Source organism: Delphinus delphis, chromosome 15 (assembly GCF_949987515.2).
Source record: "Delphinus delphis chromosome 15, mDelDel1.2, whole genome shotgun sequence".
NCBI lineage: Eukaryota > Metazoa > Chordata > Mammalia > Artiodactyla > Delphinidae > Delphinus > Delphinus delphis.
In genome coordinates this window covers 66,111,142-66,133,284 of record NC_082697.1, presented here as the reverse complement: position 1 = coordinate 66,133,284, position 22,143 = coordinate 66,111,142, and the positions used below count along the sequence as shown (strand labels likewise).

At 39.2% G+C, this 22,143-nt stretch overlaps 1 protein-coding gene across 1 annotated transcript in view; it reads left to right on the top strand.

Moving 5' to 3' along the window:
* DNAH3 (dynein axonemal heavy chain 3) overlaps nt 1-22,143 on the top strand; it is a 188,767-nt gene that overhangs the window by 115,465 nt on the left and 51,159 nt on the right. Inside the window, exons 41-43 of the mRNA XM_060033062.1 lie at nt 13,988-14,091; nt 16,228-16,522; nt 18,080-18,259. Of these exons, the coding sequence (XP_059889045.1) occupies nt 13,988-14,091; nt 16,228-16,522; nt 18,080-18,259 (579 nt within the window). The remainder of the gene's footprint in view (nt 1-13,987; nt 14,092-16,227; nt 16,523-18,079; nt 18,260-22,143) is intronic.

The window sequence follows — 22,143 nt, the reverse complement described above, 5'->3', positions numbered from 1 at the left end:
TAATTTTTTCATTGTAATCTAATATTAAAATATTTATAAGTTTGCTACATACATTATCTTCAGAATGATTACTTTAACGATGTATTAATATTCTTATATGTGTGACATCATTCATAAAAAGATTGAAAGATGTTTGTTTTCTTTTAAGTAGCTTTTACTGCTTTTTTTCTTACCACCCAAGTAATACGTTACATCAAATTTAGAAAATACAGAGAAAGGAATAGAAGAAAATAAGTATCAATGGTAATCCCACTATCCAGAAATAATCACTTTTTATATTTTTCCTTCCAGTGTTTTTCTGTATTTCTATAGCAAAAATGGGATCATATTATATACATTCCAAATAGTTTTACATTTTTTTAATTATGAAAAAGTATATGATGGGCCCATGAGGGAACTCCCTGGGGTGATGGTAATGTTGTATATGTTGAGAGAGATTTGGGTTACACAAATACATGCAATTCTCAAAACTCAGTGAATGAACACAAGACTTGTGCATTTCATTGTATGCAAATTTTTTAGCAAATGAAAAAACATAACTATTGAACAGTTAATGATATACATGCCAAAGTATTTATGAGGAAGTGTATATATTTTCTTTGAAATGTGTCAAAAAATAAGATGCCTTAATTGATGGAGAGAGGGATGAACAGGTATGTGATAAAACAAGTGAAAAACTAATGGTAAAATCTAGGAGATGGGTATACAAATGTTCACTGTACAAGGTTTTCAGTGTTTCTTTATGTTTGAAACTTTACATAATAATAAAAAAAAATGAATGAGCAAGTAGTTGCCGTTGTCCCCCTAAACACACACTTTCCCCAGCACACCTGGCACACTTCAAATATGTGATACATGGTTATCTGTCAGATGAACTGCATGGAGGCCTTGTACCAATCCCCTTGTTAGATGGTAGTACATCCATTCTTTTTTTTTTTTTTTTTTGCGGTACACGGGCCTCTCACTGTTGTGGCCTGTCCCGCCGTGGAGCACAGGCTCTGGACGGGCAGGCTCAGCGGCCATGGCTCACGAGCCCAGCCACTCTGCAGCATGTGGGATCTTCCTGGACCGGGGCACGAACCCGTGTCCCCTGCATCGGCAGGCGGACTTTCAACCACTGCGCCACCAGGGAAGCCCCATTCTTTTTTTTCCCTCTGTTTTTTTAATTCAGAAGATTTTCTTTTTCTATTTTTTTATTTTCATTTTTATTTTTATTTATTTATTATTTTTTTGCAGTATGCAGGCCTCTCACTGTTGTGGCCTCTCCCGCCGTGGAGCACAGGCTCCGGACGCACAGGCTCAGCGGCCATGGCTCACGGGCCTAGCCGCTCCGCGGCATGTGGGATCTTCCCAGACCAGGGCACGAACCCGCGTCCCCTGCATCGGCAGGTGGACTCTCAACCACTGCACCACCAGGGAAAGCCTATGATACTTTTAATGTATTGTTCGATTTGGTTTGCTAATATTTTGTTGAGGATTTTTGCATCTATGTTCATCAGTGATGTTGGCCTGTAATTTTCTTTTTTTGTGATAACTTTGGTTTTGGTATCAGGGTGATGCAGGCCTCACAGAATCAGTTCAGAAGTGTTCCTGCCTCTGCAATTTTTTGGAATAGTTTGAGAAGGTACATGTTAACTCTCCTCTAAATGTTTGGTAGAATTCACCTGTGAAGCCCTCTGGTCCTGGACTTTTGTTTGTTGGGGGTTTTTAAATTACTGATTCAACTTTATTACTGGTAATTAGTCTGTTCATATTTTCTATTTCCTCAAGGTCCACTCTTGGGAGATTGTACCTTCCCAAGAATTTGACCATTTCTTCTGGGTTGTTCATTTCTTTGGCATATAGCTGTTCATAGTAGCTTCTTATGATCATTTGTATTTCTGTAGTGTCGGTTGTAATTTCCCCTCTTTCATTTCTGATTTTATTGATTTGGGCCTTCTCCCTTATTTTTCTTGATGAGTCTGGCTACAGGTTTATCAATTTTTTTTATCTTTTCAAAGAACCAGCTTTTCGTTTCATTGATCTTTTCTATTGTTTTTTAGTCTCTATTTCATTTATTTCTCCTCTGATCTTTATGATTTCTCTCCTTCTACTAACTTTGGGTTCACTTATTCTTCTTTCTCTAGTTCCTTTAGTTGTAAGGTTAGGTTGCTTATTTGAGATTTTTCTTGTTTCCTGAGGTAAGATTGTATTGCTATAAATTTCCCTCTTAGAACTGCTCTTGGGCTTCCCTGGTGGCGCAGTGGTTGAGAGTCCGCCTGCTGATGCAGGGGACACGGGTTCGTGCCCCAGTCTGGGAGGATCCCATATGCCGCGGAGCAGCTGGGCCCATGGGCCATGGCCGATAGGCCTGCGCGTCTGGAGCCTGTGCTCCGCAACGGGACAGGCCACAGGGGTGAGAGGCCCGTGTACCGCAAAAAAAAAAGAACTGCTCTTGCTGTATCCCATAGGTTTCGGATCATTGTTTTTTCATTTTCATTTGTGTCTGGGTATTTTTTTATTTCCTCTTTGATTTCTTCAGTAATCCATTGGTTGTTTAGCCTCCACGTATTTGTGATTTTTGCAGTTTTTTTCTTATAGTTGATTTCTAGCCTCATAGTTCTATGGTTGGAAAAGATACTTGATATGATTTAAATTTTCTTAAATTTACTGAGGCTTTTTTGTGGCCTAGCGTGTGATCTGTCCTGGAGAATGTTTCATGTGCACTTGAAATTATGTATATTCTGCTGCTTTCAGATGGAATGCTCTATGTATATCAATTAAGTCCGTGTGATCAAAGGTGTCATTTAAGACCAGTGTTTCCTTATTAATTTTCTGTCTAGATGATCTGTCTATTGATGTAAGTGGGGTGTTAAAGCCCCGCCCCCAACTATTATTGTGTTACTGTCAATTTCTTCTTTTATGTCTGTTAATATTTGCCTTATATATTGAGGTGCTCCTATGTTGGATGCATATATGCTTACAATTGTTATATCGCTTCTTGGATTGATCCCTTGATCATTATATAGTATCCTTCTTTGTCTCTTGTAACAGACTTTATTTTAAAGTCTATTTTGTCTCATATAAGTATTGCTACTTTTGATTTCCATTTGCACAGAATACCTCTTTGCATCCCTTCACTATCAGTCTGTGTGTGTCTCTATATCTGAAGTGAGTCTCTTGTAGGCAGCATATATACAGGTCTTGTTTTTGTATCCATTCAGCCACTCTATCTATGTCTTTTGGTTGGAGCATTTAATCCATTTACATTTAAGGTAATTATTGATATTTATGTTCATATTGCCATTTTATTATTTTTCTTTTTTTCTCTTCTCTTAAGATTTGATGACTATCTTTAGTGTTATGTTCAGATTCCTTTTTCTTTTTTTTGTGTATGTCTAGTTTAGATTTTTGGTTTGTGGTTGTTACTATGAGGATTTTATATGGCAGTCTGTATATGTGTGTGTATTGGTGTGTGTGTGTATATAAGTTGCTGATCTCTTCATTTCAAATGCATTTTTAAAACCCTGCATTTGTACTCTCCTCCGCTCCCAATTACTATTTTTGATATCATATATTTACATCTAATTGTTTTCTGTATCTCTTAACTGCTTATTGTGGGTATAGATGATTTTACTACTTTTGACTTTTAACCTCCCTACTAGCTTTGTGTGTGGATGATTTCCTACCTTTACTGTAGGTTTGCCTTTACTGGTGACCTTTTTCATTTTGTAATTTTCTTGTTTCTAGTTGTGGCCTTTCCTTTTTCCTAGAGAAGTTCCTTTAACATTTGTTATAAAGCTCATTTGGTGGTGCTGAACTTTTTTAGCTTTTGCTTGTCTGTAAAGCTTTTGATCACTCCATCAAATCTGAATGAGAGCCTTGCCAAGTAGAGTATTTTTGATTGTAGGTTTTTACCTTTCATCACTTTAAACATATTGTGCCACTCCCTTCTGGCCTGCAGAGTTTCTGCTGAAAAATCAGCTGATAGACTTATGCGAGTTCCCTTGTATGTTACTTGTTGCTTTTCCTTCACTGCTTTTAATATTCTCTCTTTATCTTTAATTTTTGTGTTTTTGTTTGTTTGTTTGTTTGTGGTACGTGGGCCTCTCACTGTTGTGGCCTCTCCCGTTGCGGAGCACAGGCTCCGGATGCGCAGGCTCAGCCGCCATGGCTCACGGGCCCAGCTGCTCCGCGGCATGTGGGATCTTCCCGGACCAGGGCACGAACCCGCGTCCCCTGCATCGGCAGGCGGACTCTCAACCACTGCACCACCAGGGAAGCCCAGGTTCTTTTTTTTTAATAGATTTAATTAACTAATTTATTTATTTATTTTTGGCTGTGTTGAGTCTTTGTTGCTGCGCATGGGCTTTCTCTAGTTGTGGCGAGCGGGAACTACTCTTCATTGAGGTGCACAGGCTTCTCATTACGATGGCTGCTCTTGTTACGGAGCACGGGCTCTAGGCACGTAGGCTCCGGTAGTTGTGGCACGTGGGCTCCAGTAGTTTGGGCACGTGGGCTTCAGTAGTTGTGGCTTGCAGGCTCTAGAGCACAGGCTCAGTAGTTGTGGTGCATGGGCTTAGTTGCTCCACAGCATGTGGGATCTTCCTGGACCAGGGCTTGAACGCGTGTCCCCTGCATTGGCAGGTGGATTTTAACCACTGCACCACCAGGGAAGCCCTTTTCACAGGTTCTTATTGGCCTGTTGATGTTCTTTTTTGTAATGTTCTATCATAGTTTTATTTTTAACAGACTATGTCTAGATGTAGGTATTCTTTTGTTTATTTTTCCTAGAACATGATGAGTCCTTTCAGTCATCAAGGGAAAGTTTTAGTCTCTGGCTTCCATATCTATCATCTCATCTTTCCTTATTTTTGTGTTTTTGCCTTTTTTTATACCAATTATTCATTTTAATATGATTCACCCACAACTTCAATTATGCTTTTACTGCCTTGAGTGATTTTAATTCTGCTGTGTGTCTTTTGTTTCCTCACTATCCTTTCTTAGTGTATGATTAAAAGCACAGGCCATAGGGGCTTCGCTGGTGGTGCAGTTGTTGAGAGTCCACCTGCCGATGCAGGGGATGCGGGTTTGTGCCCCGGTCTGGGAGGATCCCACATGCCGCGGAGTGGCTGGGCCCGTGAGCCATGGCCGCTGAGCCTGCGCGTCCGGAGCCTGTGCTCCGTAACGGGAGAGGCCACAACAGTGAGAGGCCCACGTACCACAAAATAAATAAATAAATAAATAAATAAAATAAAATAAAAGCACAGGCCATGAAGTCAAATTGTCAGAGCTTGAATCCTGGCTCCAGTATTTACTAGTTGGATGACTTTGAGCAAGTTCCCTAATGCCACTCAGTTTCCTCAATTATGAAATGAGGGCAATGATAATACTATGTATTCATGGTGTTCTTGTAAGAATTAAACAGGTTAACACATGTAAAAGCATTTAGAATAAAGCGTGGTACACAGGAAGTGTTAAATAAATATTAGCAACTTTTATTGCTGTCCTCCTCCTCATCATCTCTGTTAGCTCATTCATCTCCCTTTTTTAATCTCATTTTGCCTTTTCATCTAAGCCTGTTTTCTCCTTATGGTTTTCTGTTCCTATTTCATGGAAAAATTATGTCTTTTTGCACCCTATTTAGGATATCAAACAGTTTTCTGAAATTTGGTTGTGAGTCCTGCATTAAACAAGGTTCAGAGGTATACTCTTCAAGTTTAATCTCCATGTTATATTTCTTTACATTGCAACATTTTTTCACAGGTTCCATGTGTGGTTGTCTGCTTACCCATGCTTCAAGATCAATCTCTTCATGCTGTGTCAGCAAATTGGTACATGAAGTATCCTTGACCCCATTCTTGGTTCACTTTGTGACAACATCTTTCCTTTCCTTCTGTAGCTGAGCAGCTAATTATGTGCACAGCTTCCAAGTTCCCTACAGCATCTCCTGCCTACTGTAATGGGCTCGTCTCCTTCCTCCATGTCCTATTCAACTGATGCAGTATTAAAAAGGCCCCATAATTTCCAGCATGTACTGCAGACTAGTTTTTTCGTATACCTTCTTTGGCAACAACTACTCTACTTAAACGTAGGTTTGGTTCTGAAAAAGCTGTTTGTAAGAGCAAAATGACACCTTACAAGTGACCGATGTGAACATATCCATTGAAAGTTAAGCTTTACTTTTGTCTCCATGGTAATCATACATCTCTCTTTTTGCTGGTTTTCAAAACTCTCCACTACTTTTGGACATGATCAGGGTAAATGGTATTCATAAACCCCCTTAAAAAAAAAACCCAAATGCTGTAAACTCTAGAGTCAGGAACAATGGGATGGCCAAGATCCAAAGACCACATGTGATCAACTAATGCCATCTGTTGGAAGCAGGCTTTTTATTTGTTTCATCTGTGAACATTCTAAAAAAGGACATTTTTGAACTGAGGAGCGACTGTGGTTCTTTACCTTGGAAGACCATACCTCACTGAATTTAAAGTGCCACGACTATCTCCTTCCTCATTGTGGTCTGCGACCCTGCCACCCCTATCAGCTGTAGGAAGATGGCCTGGCAAGGCAAGGATGAGAAAAAAAGGAGACAGTTCTTCCAGTTCTCCCAGAGTAGTACCTGGCAGGGCAAAGCAACAGCTGCCTAATTTTCTATGTGCGATGTCACCTGCATCTCTGCATCTCTGCATCCAGGGGTGGGGGGAGGGGGGACTAGGAGTATACCCAGTGGGCCTGTTGCTCTTTCTCATGCAGTCTCCTGAGGTAAAATTTCTCAGTCCAGCTCATCTACTATTTAGTTAGAGGAGATTCTGCCTAGCTTCTTTTAGTCTTTGTTTTCAGTGACATTATTCCACTCCTTTCTCTTGTGCCTTCCTAAGTATTTTACAATAGGAAATTACAAAGCTCGTAGACAGAACCCATTTGAATCCAAAGATGTGTTTTAATTGCCAAGTGTGAATTCTTTCTAATATAACAGCTTTATTGAGGTACAATTTACATATCATAAAATTCACTCACTTAAGTGAGCAAATCAGTGGTTTTTAGCAAATTTGCCTAGTTGTGCAACTGTCTAACCCAATTTTAGAATATTGGAACACTAGAACAAATTTAGAACATGGATCACCCCAGCAAGATCCTGCATGCCCATTTTCAGTGAATCCCTGTTCCCATCCTCAGCCCCAGGCAACCATTCATCTGCTCTCTATAGATTTGCCTTTTCTGGACATTTCAAGTGCATGGAATCATGTAGTGTGTGGCCTCTTGATCTGGCTTTGATTTTACTTTCTTATTACCATCTTAAAAAGCTTAAAATGTCTTTCTAGCCTTTCCACAGGGTTTAAAATTCTCATGGTGAGAGCTCCAGGGAGGCCTTCTCTGACCTCATGGGATGTTGTTTTCTGGGCTTTTCATGATCTAGGAGCCTGGGGGCACATGGATCTCTCAAATAAGTGCTGAAGGAACTGTGTTGGGGAATGCACACTAAGGAAAGCCAGCAGTCCTTTGGGGAATTCCCTCAAGGTTGGGTTAACATCATCTAACATTGATCTTTATTTGTCCAGAAGTGCTAAATTTCCCTTTATTCTTTTGCTTTTTGTTTGTTTGTTTGTTTTTTCAGTTTTTTAAAGTCTTTATTGAATTTGTTACAATATTTCTTCTGTTTTATGTTTTGGTTTTTTGGCCATGAGGCATGTGGGATCTTAGCTCCCTGACCAGGGATCGAACCCGTACCCCCTGCGTTTGAAGGTGAAGTCTTAACCACTGGCCTGCCAGGGAAGTCCCCCATTGTGTGTCTTTTGAAAACCCACTCACCTCTCTGTTGAAGTTTATCTTGTTCTCCCAAGTGAAGGCGAGGAAAACAGTTGGGACAGGGGGTGGTCCGAGGTGATAGAACTAATTTATCTTCCTGGATTTCTACTACTATTCTCCCCATTCTACCCCTGCACTTGCATCAGAGTTTGAGTAAAAATCACAGTGCAGAGCGAACAGGAGCACTACTCTGATGAGGACCAAACAGACCTAGAGCTAAATGTTCTCAAGTGCCTCTCTGTGTGCCCACAGCTATGCTAAATGTCTGACACATATATCTCATTCACCTTCCACAGGGATTCTCTAAGCTTTATTTAAAATCAGGCCCATTTTACAGATATGCAAATGGTAACCTTGGCCAAGATCACACAGCAGTAAATCCACTTTTACTCAGTTGGACCTTTTCTCTTTGGCCGAAATGTTCCTGTATCAAGCCACAAATTAACTCTAGCTAGTAACATCAGCAAGAGAAGGGGATAAATGCTTTTCTGAATCATGCTTTTTCTATCTCTTTTTTTATTATAAAAGCAATTTAATTCTATTAAATAAAAATGATCAAAAATATTTTTGTTCATACCACACTATCACAAGTATTTCAGTTTTCAAAATATCTTTCTCTATCTTGTCCATCTGCTTTCATCTCTTTATATAGTTGACATAATGGTATATATTCCCTTTTTTATTCTTCTATTTTATCTGTCATTGTTTCTTGAATGCATTTTTCTTTATTAATACTTAGATTTTGTAGCTATCATTTTAAAGTATTTAATAGATAATTTATTTTAAAACTTCATTTTTTAGTTTTCTATTTTACTTAAGTATTAATTGGGTATATATCTCCTTATCTTCCTCTTAGTTCTAGATAATGTGAATTCTCTTCTTAAGGTCACTTCATCTCTCTAGAACGTGTATCTACATCATTGCCCCTAGTTCTCTCTCTTTTTTTTTTAATAAATTTATTTTATTTATTTATTTATTTATTTTGGATCCGTTGGGTCTTTGTTGCTGCGTGCGGGCTTTCCCCAGTTGCAGCAAGCGGGGGCTACTCTTCGCTGCAGTGTGCAGGCCTCTCATTGCAGTAGTTTCTCTTGTGGCAGAGCACGGGCTCTAGGCGCGTGGGCTTCAGTAGTTGCAGCACGCAGGCTCAGTAGTTGTGGCACACGGTCTCTAGAGCGCAGGCTCAGTAGCTGTGGCGCACGGGCCTAGTTGCTTCGCAGCATGTGGGATCTTCCCAGACCAGGGCTCGAACCCGTGTCCCCTGCATTGGCTGGCGGATTCTTAACCACTGTGCCACAAGGGAAGTCCCTCTCTTTTTTTAATTGAAGTATAGTTGATTTACAATGCTTCAGGTGTACAGCAAACTGATTCAGTTTTATATATATATAAATATATTTATATAAACACACATTATATGCCTATGGCTATTCTTTTTCAGATTCTTTTCCATTACAGGTTTTTACAAGATATTGAATATAGTTCCTTGTGCTATACAGTAGGTCCTTGTTGTTTACCTATCTTAGATATAGTGGTATCTGTTAATCCCAAATTCTTAATTTAACCCTCCCCCCTCCTTTCCCCTTTGGTAACCATAAGTTTGTTTTCTATGTCTGTGCATCTATTTCTGTTTTGTAAATAATGTAATTATCATTTTAATGACTGCAAAGTATTCCATTCATTTTATAAGACATAATTTTGACTGGTCTTCTAATGTGGGACATGTAAATTATTTTCAAATTTTTGTTATCACAGATGGTGCTGTGTACTCATGTAGAGAGATTATTTTCATTATGAATTATTTCCTTATGATAAATTCCCAGAATGTGATTTCTGACTTGGACTAGAGACATTTTTGTAGCTCTGTAAGCATAGTGCCAGATTGCTTTCTAAAAGTGTTGTACCAGATTGACTTCTAGGTAGAGCTGCACAGTGACGTAGGATAATAGAAACTCTCTCCTATAATACATAATGATATGAACAATAACAACAGTTTAAGCCTAAAAATTTCCCAGTTACAGCCTGATTCTTTAAACATTGAGAGGTAGAGGATAAGGAGAGAAACAAAAGATCCTGCATGTTGTATCTCTCAACCCAGAACCCACAACCCCACTGTCCTTCTAAAAGTGATGCTGAGAGGAAAGGGGGTGAGTTGACAAAATTCTGAGAGTTCTCATTGGTAATCACCAGTGTGGAAAAAGCAGATGGCAGTGGTGACTGGGCAGCTGCAAAAAAAATGTCTAAGAGAAACCTTTGAGCATGAAACCCCTCCATAATTTGGTAGGACCTTATTAGGAGTGGGAGAAACTACCAGGGTTTGCATCTTCCAGAGCTCCATGCTGAGTGGGGGAAGTGAGCTGAATTTTTCAGGAGTGAATCATGTCTCTAACTGGGGTGGGAGTGGGATGGACCCATGGTTCTGGAAAATTGGCCAAATTTTAGAAAGAGAGTTCAAAGCCCAGGTTTCCTGGCAAGGGCAACTGAGTATTTCCTTTTACCCAACCCCTGTACCCTCAGGCTACAGAAGAGAAATCCACACACCAGTCCTTGAATCGTGGCCAAGAAAGTGAGGGAAATAAACTCACCCTAGATAATGGTGGGGAAAATGTCAAGATTTTACCTGATTATATCAGAGTAAGAACATCAGAAAGAAAGAGAGACAGAGGATGAGGATCTAAAAGAAAAACATGACCTAAGAAACATAAATTATTTGTGTTGCAAGAACTTAGTAATAATATAAATTTAATTTTTAAAATTTATAGATGAACAATGTGCTACTGGCAAAGGGATAGATATATAGATCAATAGAATAGAATTGAGGGTCCAGAAATAAGCCCCTCATATTTATAGTGACTTGATTTTTGACAAGGGTACCAAGATAATTTTATGGAAAAAGAATAATCCTTTCAACACATGGTGCTGGAATAAATGAATATATACATGTAAAATAATGAATCTGGGCCTCTACTTTACACCATAGTCAAAAATTAGCTCAAATGGATCAAAGATCTAAATTCAAAAGTTAAAATTATGAAAGCTTAGAAGAAAACATAGGTGCAAATGATCATGACCTTGGACAGGCAACAATGTCTTAGGACAACAAAAGCACAAGCAACAAAAAAAAAAATAGTTAAAGTGAACTTCATCAAAATTAAAAACTTTTGTGCTTCATAGGACAACATCAAGAAAGTGAAAAGACAATTCACAGAACGGGTGAGATTTCTTTTGCAAATCATATATCTGATAAGGGACTTGTATATAGAATGTATAAAGAAGTATTATAATTCAATGATAAAAAGATAAATAACACAATTTTTAAATGGGCAGAGTAACTGAATAAACATTTCTCCAAAGAAGATATATAAAGGGCCAACAAGCACATGACAAGAACTCAACATTACTAGCATTATTAGCCATCAGGAAAATGCAAATCAAAAACACGAGATACGGGGCTTCCTGGTGGCGCAGTGGTTGAGAGTCTGCCTGCCAATGCAGGGGACACGGATTCAAGCCCTGGTCTGGGAGGATCCCACATGCTGCGGAGCAGCTGGGCCCGTGAGCCACAACTACTGAGCCTGCGCGTCTGGAGCCTGTGCTCCGCAACAAGAGAGGCCGCGACAGTGAGAGGCCCGTGCACTGCGATGAAGAGTGGCCCCCGCTCGCCGCAACTAGAGAAAGCCCACACACAGAAACGAAGACCCAACACAACCAAAAAAATAAATTAATTAATTAAAAAAAAAAAAAACCATGGGATACCAACTCACAACTGCAATGAGAATAATAAAAAAGATGGAAAACAACAAGTGTTGGTGAGAATGTGGGAAAATTGGAACCCTCACATGTTATAATGGAAATGTAAAATAGTACAGCAGCTTTGGAAAATAGCATTTGGCAGTTCCTCAAAAGTTAAACAAAAGAAAGTTAAACATAGAGTTACCATGTGACCAAGCAATTCCACTCCTAGATATATGCCCAAGAGAAATAAAAACAGATGTCCACACAAAGACTTGTACACAAATGTTCATAACAGCATAATTCATAATGACCAAAAAGTGGAAACAATCCAAATGCCCATCAACTGATGAATGAATAAATAAAATATAGTATATCCATACAATTAAACATTATTCAACAATAAAAAGAAATGAAGTAATAATACATGATACAATGTGGATAAACCTTAAAAACATTATGATGAGTAAAAGAAGCCAGTCACAAAAGAACATCTATTGGATGACTTCAATTATATGAAATGTCCAGAATAGTAAATCTATAAAGACAGAAAGTACATTAGTGGTTGCCTAGTGTTGTGGGCATGTGGGGAGATGAGGGATGAGAAGAGGATTTGGGAGGTGACAGCTAAGAGGTATGAGGTTTCTTTTTGGTGCAATTAAATGTTCTAAAATTGATTATGGTAATGACTGTACAACTCTGTGAATATTAGTATATTCATACATACATGTTTTTTAGTAAACGATTGAATTGTACAATTGAAATGGGTGAATTATATCATGTGTGAATTATATCTTAATAAATCTGTCATTTTAAAGTTTGTAGATGAGGTGATAAAACCGCAGAATCAGCGAAAAAGAGGGGTTGAGAAACCAAAGAAACAAATTGAGATCTAAACAATGCTATTAATGATCTAATAAATGAGAACCAGCAAGGAATAAAGCATACAAGTCTAGACAGCTAACAAATGGCTTAGAGGAAAGGTTTCAGATAACTACACTTGCTACAGAAGATGAAGTCTAAGAGCAATTATAAAGAATATGACTGATATGGAGACCAAACAGTGCTAATTCCTTTAGTGGGTAACCCAATAAATAGTGTAGACAACATATACTAACATATAAATGCAGAAATTTTTCCTAAAATGAAGAACTGCTTCTGTAAATTTTAAGAGTATGCTGTATTCCAAGAAAAACTGATCCAGAATAATTGACCAAAAGAAATAATATGATTAAATTATTGGACTTCCAGGATAAAAGAGATTCCATCCGCATCTGTGTAGGAAAGAAAAATCAATAAAAGTGGAAATATCTGATGGGCCTCAGACTTACACACAGCAACCTAGAATGCAAGAAAACACACTGGAACAATGGTCTGCAACATTCTGAAGGAAAGAAAATGTGACATAAGAATACCACTCTTGGGCTTCCCTGGTGGTGCAGTGGTTGAGAGTCTGCCTGCCGATGCAGGGGACACGGGTTCATGCCCCGGTCCGGGAAGATCCCACATGCCGCAGAGCGGCTGGGCCCTGAGCCATGGCCGCTGAGCCTGCGCGTCCGGAGCCTGCGCTCCGCAACGGGAGAGGCCACAACAGTGAGAGGCCCGCGTACCACAAAAAAAAAAAAAAAAAGTTTTCCTCACAAGAAAAAAAATTCTATGTATAAGTGACAGATTTTATAAGAATAGAATCATTTGACATTACATGCATTATATATTATATATACAATCTTTATTAATATAATTTTATAATGTGATCAGTTCACTGTATATATAAATATTGAATCACTATATTCTATACCTGAAACTAATATAATGTTATTTGTCAGTTATACCTCAATTGAATAAAAAAAAAAAGAAACCACTTTTAGGAACCAGTATCTCTTGTAGTGAATAATGATTATCTGAAGTTTAGCAGGTCCTTCAGTTTCATTTTAGTCTCCTTTTCTTCTAATTTAAGTAAAATTAGATTTAATGTTTTTATTTTTAATAGTGTAATATATAAAAATATAATTATATTTTATGTTGTATTAATATAAATCACATATATATACATAGTGTATGATATATAATATCAAATGATCCTATTCTAATAAAATCCTTTCTTTCATCTACCTATACTTCCATCTTTAATATGTTTGTGTGTCTTGAGAGAGGACTGGAAGGGTTCCCATCAAAAGTTATCTCTAGGTGTGAGATTTGGAGCGATTTGTTTTCTTCCTTTTTTGTTCTTTTCAATACTTCCTCTTTATATTATTAAGAATAATTATTTGTATAATTAGCACCTATTATTTTTATACATATAATAAAGTTATTACCCTTTAAAAGGTGTTGTTCCAGGTTATACCATTACACAACTATGCCAGTACCGGTAGTTACACATTTCAGATGCCTATGGCTGAGGTAGTTAAATACCTCAAATATGAAATGTAAACCCCTGATGTACTAATAACCTATTCTATTTCTTTGGGTACAGGAAGCATCTATGATTTTTATTTCCTCAAGCAAGGTGGTGGACATTGGTACACATGGACAGAGTATATCACCAAACAGGAGGAAAATATCCCAGCAAATGCAAAGGTAAAAGAGAGTTATTGGCCATGGAACTTTGGTAATGACCTGATATTCAGCAAAGTGGAGAGGTTAACAGCAAGTCTGTGTTAGCATTTTCAAGAACTTACTTTAGGAAAAGGTTCAAACATGAGCTGGACTGAGCCTTCAAAACATGGACTTTAGAATCAGAGAGTCCCAGATTCCTTACTCAGCCTTCACTCTCTCTGCCTCAATTTACTCAACTACACAATAGCAGAAAAAAATACCTAAAGGATGGCTGCAAGGATTGAAGACATTATACATGAATTTGTGGCACACACTGGGTGCTAGATTATGCTGCTGCTATTCTGGTTATTATCACTGTCTATAATGCCAGACGGTCATCAGTCCACCTCTCAGATACCTCAGCCAAAAAGATCCTTGCCTTTTCTTTAAAATCCCCAGAGAAAGATTTCTTTAATCAGAATTCTCAGAAAAATGGGTATTGATTAATAGATTTTCTGGTTAGCAGACAGTTCACCTACAACTCCTGCTCATTTCCTCGTGGAAAATTTTTTCCAGATGTGCAATTTCGTGCCTCTATTTGCAGTTATCTAGTGGACATAATTTATCTTTCTGGGGGTGATTGTAGATTGTTCAGGCCCCAGATAGAGTAGTAGGAGGTGGATGGGAAAGTGGAAATACTGATGACAAAGTCAGACAGCAGACAGGAGCACAGCTGCTTGTGAAAAGGGTGCAGTAAGCAGGAGTGAATGTGTGTTGAGTTCAGGACACACCCTGGAGGCTGTCTTGTAAAGAACCCCACAGCACTGAGGCCCTAAACTTTCATTCTCCTTAAAGAGCTTCATCACCAGAGCTCCAGGGGTTTGCAATCTTGCTGGATTCATACAAATAAAAGTCCAATGCAGAAAATATTTCAGTTCTGCTGGGAATTTTTCCTTTGTCAAAAAATTGTTCTAGCCCCTGAAAATAAAAATCTAAGAAACAAAACCTGCTTTACATTCCTAGTCTTGGTACCTGGTTCTGCATTCAGTATCACTTACTGGCTATGTGGCTTTAGACAAGTTAGCCAGCCATCCTCCAGTCTCAATTTTTTCATCTGAAAAAGTGAGCTAATAATATACCTGCCTCAGAGGGTTATTAGGAAAGCTGCAGGGAATAACAGAGGCAAAACATCCATAGCTCAACACCTGTTAATTCTCTTCCTCACCCCTTCAATTCCTTTGTTCTATCTGCTCCTTTTACTTCGATCAAATTATTTATCAAAAGAAGCCAAGACTTTTGTCTACCAATATACACAAGGCCACCATGTTGCACAGTCCCTGTTGGTGCCACTTGCATCATGGTCTAGTTTTGCTTTAGAGGCACCATTTACATAAACCATAGTGTGAATGGTGCTCCCTAGAGTTGCACAACAGCACAACAGTGGCTCCATGTTCACTAGCCCCTTCTAGTCTAGACATTTAAGTAGTAGACAGATAAGTAATAGGGATTCCAGGAGCTCAAGACCAAGCCCTTAGAGCCCAATTGGAGCCTGAATACCAGGAATAGTATTGCAGTTTCCATATTGGAAAAAGAGTTAATAGGAACAACCAAGAATCTGAGCATTAGGAAAAGCAGATGAGGAACAAGCACAGGGAATGGGGGTCAAGGGTCACACCTAACCCTTCCTGAACAAGCAGTATAGGTGGCGTATGGGAGGTGGACCTTTCCTGGGGCAAGGCAGTCAGCTTGGTTCAGAGCAGTGGTCTCAGACGGCAGTAGCTATAGACCCATCCTTACTGTAATTGGTGTTTATAATATGACATTTCAGTGGTTAAGAATATAAACCTTGGAATCAGACAAGCTGGAATTAAAATCCTTGCATTTCCACTTACTTGGTGTGTAAGTGAGCTCTGGATCTCAGCTTCCTCATCTCTAAAACGAGAGTTTCCTCATCTCTAAAATGCCCATATTTACGTGCAAGATTTAATTTAATCCTCAAAACAGCTCAGTGAACTAGGTGCCATTATTATCCCCATTTTACAGATGAAGAAACTAAGGCCCCTGGAGAGGTAAAATACTCAAAATCATAAAGATAAATAAGAGATGGAGCTGAACGGATAGTAAGGATAGAACCCAAGTCTCCTGAATTCCAAGACTCACCATGTCTTTGTGGCACAGGTCTCAGAACTCATCATCCCCACAATGGAAACAGCCCGGCAGTCCTTCTTCTTGAAAACCTACCTGGACCATGAGATTCCAATGCTGTTCGTAGGACCCACGGGCACTGGCAAATCAGTCATCACCAACAACTTCCTTTTCCGCCTTCCCAAAAATACTTATCTGCCCAACTTCATCAATTTCTCTGCCAGAACTTCAGCCAGTCAGACCCAGGATATCATCATGTCCAAGCTGGATCGACGGCGGAAGGGCCTTTTTGGGCCTCCCATAGGGAAGAAAGCAGTGGTATTTGTGGGTAAGGCATTGGCCTGCATCTGGACACACCAAATTCTTCTACTCTAAGCTGCAGCAAAACAGAATCTCCCCTTGTACAGCCACTGTATAGTCCTTTTACTCTCTCTGGGAGGTAAACTATTTCTGGTTAATATAATTCAGCATTCCTTCCCTCCCCTCCTATTTTCCTTCCTTCCTTCCATCTTTCCATCCCTTCTTCTTTCCCTTCCCTCCCTCTCTTCCTTCTTTCATTTTTTGTTTCCTGTCCTTTCCTTCATTCATTACCAAGTATTTGTTAACCATGTACTATAAGCCAACTTTTCAGTAAGTGAGGCACAGTCCAGGCCTTTTTGCCTGAGGGAGGATCCCAGTTTCTCCTGGAATGAAGTTGAGCCTGTGGATCAGGCAAAGTTACTTTATAGTGAGAGGCAGTTAGGTCCAGAAGGGGACTGTGGTGTTTGCCCTCTTGCATCTCCAGAAGCAACTCACACTTTGTGATGAGCTTCTATTCCATTATGTGCCAGATAAATATGTTATCAGTATATGAAGAAATATAATAGTTGCTAAATAAATATTTGTGAAATAAGCACATTGAATTTTCCCAGGATTTTATGTTTACAAAGCACTTCCTCATTTATTTTGTTTGAGCCTCACAGCCCCATCAGTTTATTAGCCACCATTATCACTTTACTAGTCAGTTAATTGAGGCTCCAGAGGTTACATTCCGTGTTCAGGGTCAAACATCTAGAAAATTCTGGAACCACGAGCCAAAACCAGGTTTCGTGGTGCCAAATACATTATCTTTTCCACTCTCTTACTGCTGACTCATAAAATTCTCATTTAGTAATAGTAATGCCCTGCCCTTCTGGGTTATCTCATGTCCTGTCTTTAAAATTCATGTATTGATAGTAAATGTTGCATGTATTTATATCCTTGCCAATTAGTAACAGCTCCCTAAAGGCAGGGATCCTATTTTGTTTCCCTTTCTTTTCCCCCTTTCTCCTTTCCTCCAGTCTTTTCTCCCTTCCTATTTTTATGGTATATCCAAAAACAGATTAAGCTTTGCAGCCAAACAGACCTAGGTCCAAATCTCACTTTTTAACCCTAAGCATACTATTCCATGACCTTCAGTTCCTCACCTCTAACATAAAGGTAATACTCTCTTCCTTATAAAGTTATTATTTTGATTAGATGAGATAATATGTATAAAACTCCTAAAATCTTACGTGACACAAAACTGGGCATTTAATCAATGTTCATTGGAGTTTATTGAGTGCCTTCTATGTACCAGGACTGAGCAATATGCTATTTTAGAAAATCAATCCCTACCCTGGAGGAAATATGGGAAAAAATTAAATGTCTGTTTGTTAATGCCAATCTGTCAGTAAAGCAGTAGAGCCCAGAACCCAGGAAAAGCTCTTCCATTATGGTAAGAATGTCCACTGGCTGAGCCCTGCCTAGAGTGAGGATGTAACAACTGGGCACAGACTCTCCCATGGAGGGATAATCATCTGCTACCTCCTGTGAGAGCAAAGGATCCCATAGACTTACAATCTGTGGCCATGGCTTCTTTCCCCAGATGACCTCAACATGCCAGCCAAAGAGGTGTATGGGGCCCAGCCCCCCATTGAGCTCCTGAGGCAGTGGATTGACCACGGTTACTGGTTTGACAAGAAGGACACAAACAAGCTGGACATCGTTGATGTGCTGCTTGTGACAGCCATGGGCCCCCCTGGTGGAGGAAGAAATGACATTACTGGTACGTGAAGGAGAGAGTTCATTACTCTTCACCCACCCCCTGCAGAGCCAGACCACCTTCATGGATGGAGGGTTGGTGCAGGGCACTCATCCTGATGGAAGGTGGAGAAAGGTGTGTTTAGGCTGTAGCCAGAGACACTTGAGTTAGCTTCCAGGAGTGTCATTTGAATATTTCATGTTGGTAGTTGTATGAAATAGGATGGGAAGATGAAAAGAGGATTTGCGGAGTCTTTGGCTAGAGGAACAGAGAGTCCCATGAAGAAGGGAGTTCAGTGTGGACAGCATGTGTTCCAGGAGGGAGGCTAGATCAGAGGTTCTCAACTAAGGGTGCACGACAGATTCACCTGTTGTGTTTCTCATAATTCTTTGGATTGTCAGAGACAGAACACCTAACCCAAAGTGGCCTAAGGAAAATCATAATGATAATAAACAAACAAATAAAGAAGATTTTTTCCCCTGTCATCTAACACTTCAGGAATATATTTTGCTTCAGGTGCAACTTGATCCATCTAGGTCTACAGATTTTCATACTTTTATTCTGAGATACATCCTTGGTTAAGAATCTTAATGCCATTTCCAGACTTAAGATTCTGTGGCCTTGCTCTCCCCTGTGGCATTTGTCTTTTTCATTTGTAAAATAAGGAAGATAAGCAGGGTGATTTTACTTGGGTATACAAACCCATCACCTTCCACTTCAAGTATAGAGTCCAGGGGTACCTTGCCTTGGGTTTGAGTATAACAGGATCTCAGGCACTTGGCATCTATAAATTCAACACTTCTCTCACTAGTGAGAGGGAGAGGAACTTGGTATATTACTTTTCTCTAAGACCTAGTCATTCTATAGGACAAAATATTTGCAAACCATCTGTCTGATAAGGAGTTAATATACAAAATATGTAAGGAATTCATACAACTCAATAGCTAAACAACAAACAATCTGATTTGAAAATGGATAGAGAATTCGAATAGACATTTTTCTAAAGAAGACATACAAATGGCTAACAGGCACATGAAAAGATGTTCAATATTGCTAATTATTAGAGAAATGAAAATCAGAATCACAGTGAGATATCACCTCACACCTGACAGAATGGCTATTAACAAAAAGTCAAGAGATAACAAGTGCCCTTGTACACTGTTGGTGGAAATGTAAATTGGTGCAGCCACTATGAAAAACAGTAGGAGGTTCCTCAAGAAATTAAAAATAGCACTACCATATGATCCAGCAATGCCACTTCTGGGTATATCTGAAGGAAATGAAATCACTTCCTTGAAGAAATATCTGCACTTCCATGTTCATTGCAACATTATTCACAATAGTCAACTCATGGAAACAACCAAAGGGTCCATCGATGGATGAATGGATAAAGATGTACACACACACACACACACAGACACACACACACACACACACAATGGGATATTATTCAGCCATAAAAAAGAATGAAATCCTACCCTTTGTGACAACATGGATGGACCTTGAGAACATTATGCTAAGTGAAATAAGTCAGAGAAAAACAAATACTATATGATATCACTTACATGTAGAATCTAAAAAAGCCAAACTCATGGAAACAGGAGTAGAATGGTTGTTGCCGGGGTTTAGGGGATGGGGGAAATGGGGAGATGTTGGTCAAAGGGTACAAATTTCCAGTTATAAGATGAATAAGTTTTGGGAATCTAATGTATAGCATGGTGACTCTAGTTAACAACAACAGCAACAATGGAATTGTTACTTGACCTTATTGTGGCAATCATTTTGCAATATCTATATGCATCAAATCATCATGTTGTAAACCTTCAGCTTATGTATGTTATATGTGAATTATATCTCAATAAAACTGGCAGGGGGTGGAGATCTATTCAAAAGGGAATATCTGTTTCCAGTACATATCATGGAAATAGTAATTACTAACATTTGTGCAGCAGTTGACAGTTTTCAGGCTATGTCACATATATGATATTTGAAAAGAGCCTATAATAAAGACCAGTGCCCAAAGTCTGCCAGGAACACATCTGTAGTCAAGTGAAATTGGGTTTATTAATTTGCTGCAGAAAGGGTGTCTGCACAGCATGGAGAACCACGAGAGTGGCTGGTGTAAGAGAGTTAAATGGACTTGTGCTGGGTGATGTGAGGAAAGGCTTAAGGAACCAGGGACTCTGGGATTGGGTAATCTCAGGAAGTGGGGACAATTTGATGAGTGGGTATCTTAATTTTTTTCTCTGCTTGGTAAAGAAGTAGAGTCATTCATATTAGCTAGGGGGGAAGTTTTCATGGTTTCAGAGCAAACTTGTTTCTGTCTTGTTCCATCATAGCTAGGGAGTGACCTCGTCTGATGTTGATATTTAAGGGAATTGTGTTCAGTGGAGAACTAACAGCCTAGCTGATATTTGCCAGACCAGCTGCCAGCTTTCAGGGCTGAGATGGGAAACCTGAAGCTCAAGGCAGTGTAGTGTGGTGGCTGAGAGTATGGCTTGGCAGAAGACTGATCTGGGTTTAGGTAACATTAACAAACATTAAGTACTATTAGTATCCTTATCATCAAAAGAGTAAGTGGGGCTTCCCTGGTGGCGCAGTGGTTGAGAGTCCGCCTGCCGATGCAGGGGATGCGGGTTCGTGCCCTGGTCTGGGAAGATCCCACATGCCGCGGAGCGGCTGGGCGCGTGAGCCATGGCCGCTGAGCCTGCGCGTCCGGAGCCTGTGCTCCGCAACGGGAGAGGCCACAACAGTGCGAGGCCCGCGTACCGCAAAAAAAAAAAAAAAAAAGAAAAGAAAAAAAAAGAAACAAAAGAGTAAGTGAATTTCTCAAGTTCACACAACTGTAAATGGTTCCAGATCAATGTGTAAAATATTATTCTGGCTTTTTTTTTAAAAAAAGAAAAACCTACATATGTCAATACATAAGTATAGTGGAGTATATATATATACATATATATATAATACTTATGTACTGACATATATATTTTCCTTTTTTTAAAAAAATGCCATATATATATATTGAAAAGAGTTTTGGGAAAAATGGCAGCAGCTGTGCCAGAATCATCATTTTTGGCTCTTCCCAAATTCCCATAAACAGAGCAACTAGATAGCAAAACCAAAAACCTATAAACAACATTTACAACAAAACTAGTTGGCAGAGTATTCCCCACATATTCTAAAGTATAATTGGTGGGAACAAACCACTGGCAGCTACAAGACCCACATGTTATCTGCCTCTGTGCGGGAGAAAGCAGAGGGAAGTATTGAGGCATCTAACAGACCTGAGAATGGTTGAACCCCAAAGTAGCAAACAGGTATTCACTGATAAGCATGGCAGCCAATCTGAGAACAGGAGCTGAAGTTGGCAGGACTTTTACCTTCTCAAATAACAAGTAAGCACAGTGAATGTGCAGTGAGCTCTGAGGGACTAGAGCATTATAGCCAGTTGTGATTTCTCTAAACTAACAACCCAGGTCTTCCATACAAGGTGAGACCCTACACTGAAGAGAAACTGGAGTTGAATCAGAATTTAGCAAGTTAAGATTACTAGAAACAAAGGAAAGAGAAGGTCAAAATGAGAGTGAGAGAGAGGAACAGAGGCAGGAAAGTTCAGAAAGCAAGTCACTATATTTTTGAACACTTAAGAAATCAACAGAAAAGGAAACTTTGTGGAGTTAGAAAAGGCATCTGAGTCAAGCCTTCTCTAATTGCATATATAAAAATGAGCAAAGAAAAGTATTGAGGTCATGTTTCATAAAAATTAATGTAGGAAGGAAGAGAGTAGAGAAAAACACCCCTACTTCAAAAGCACAACAGAAAGACATACTTTAAAAACTTTAATCTATTACTTCAAAATAATCTGAAAGACACTGATGAGATAATACAAGGCAGGAAAGAATGACATA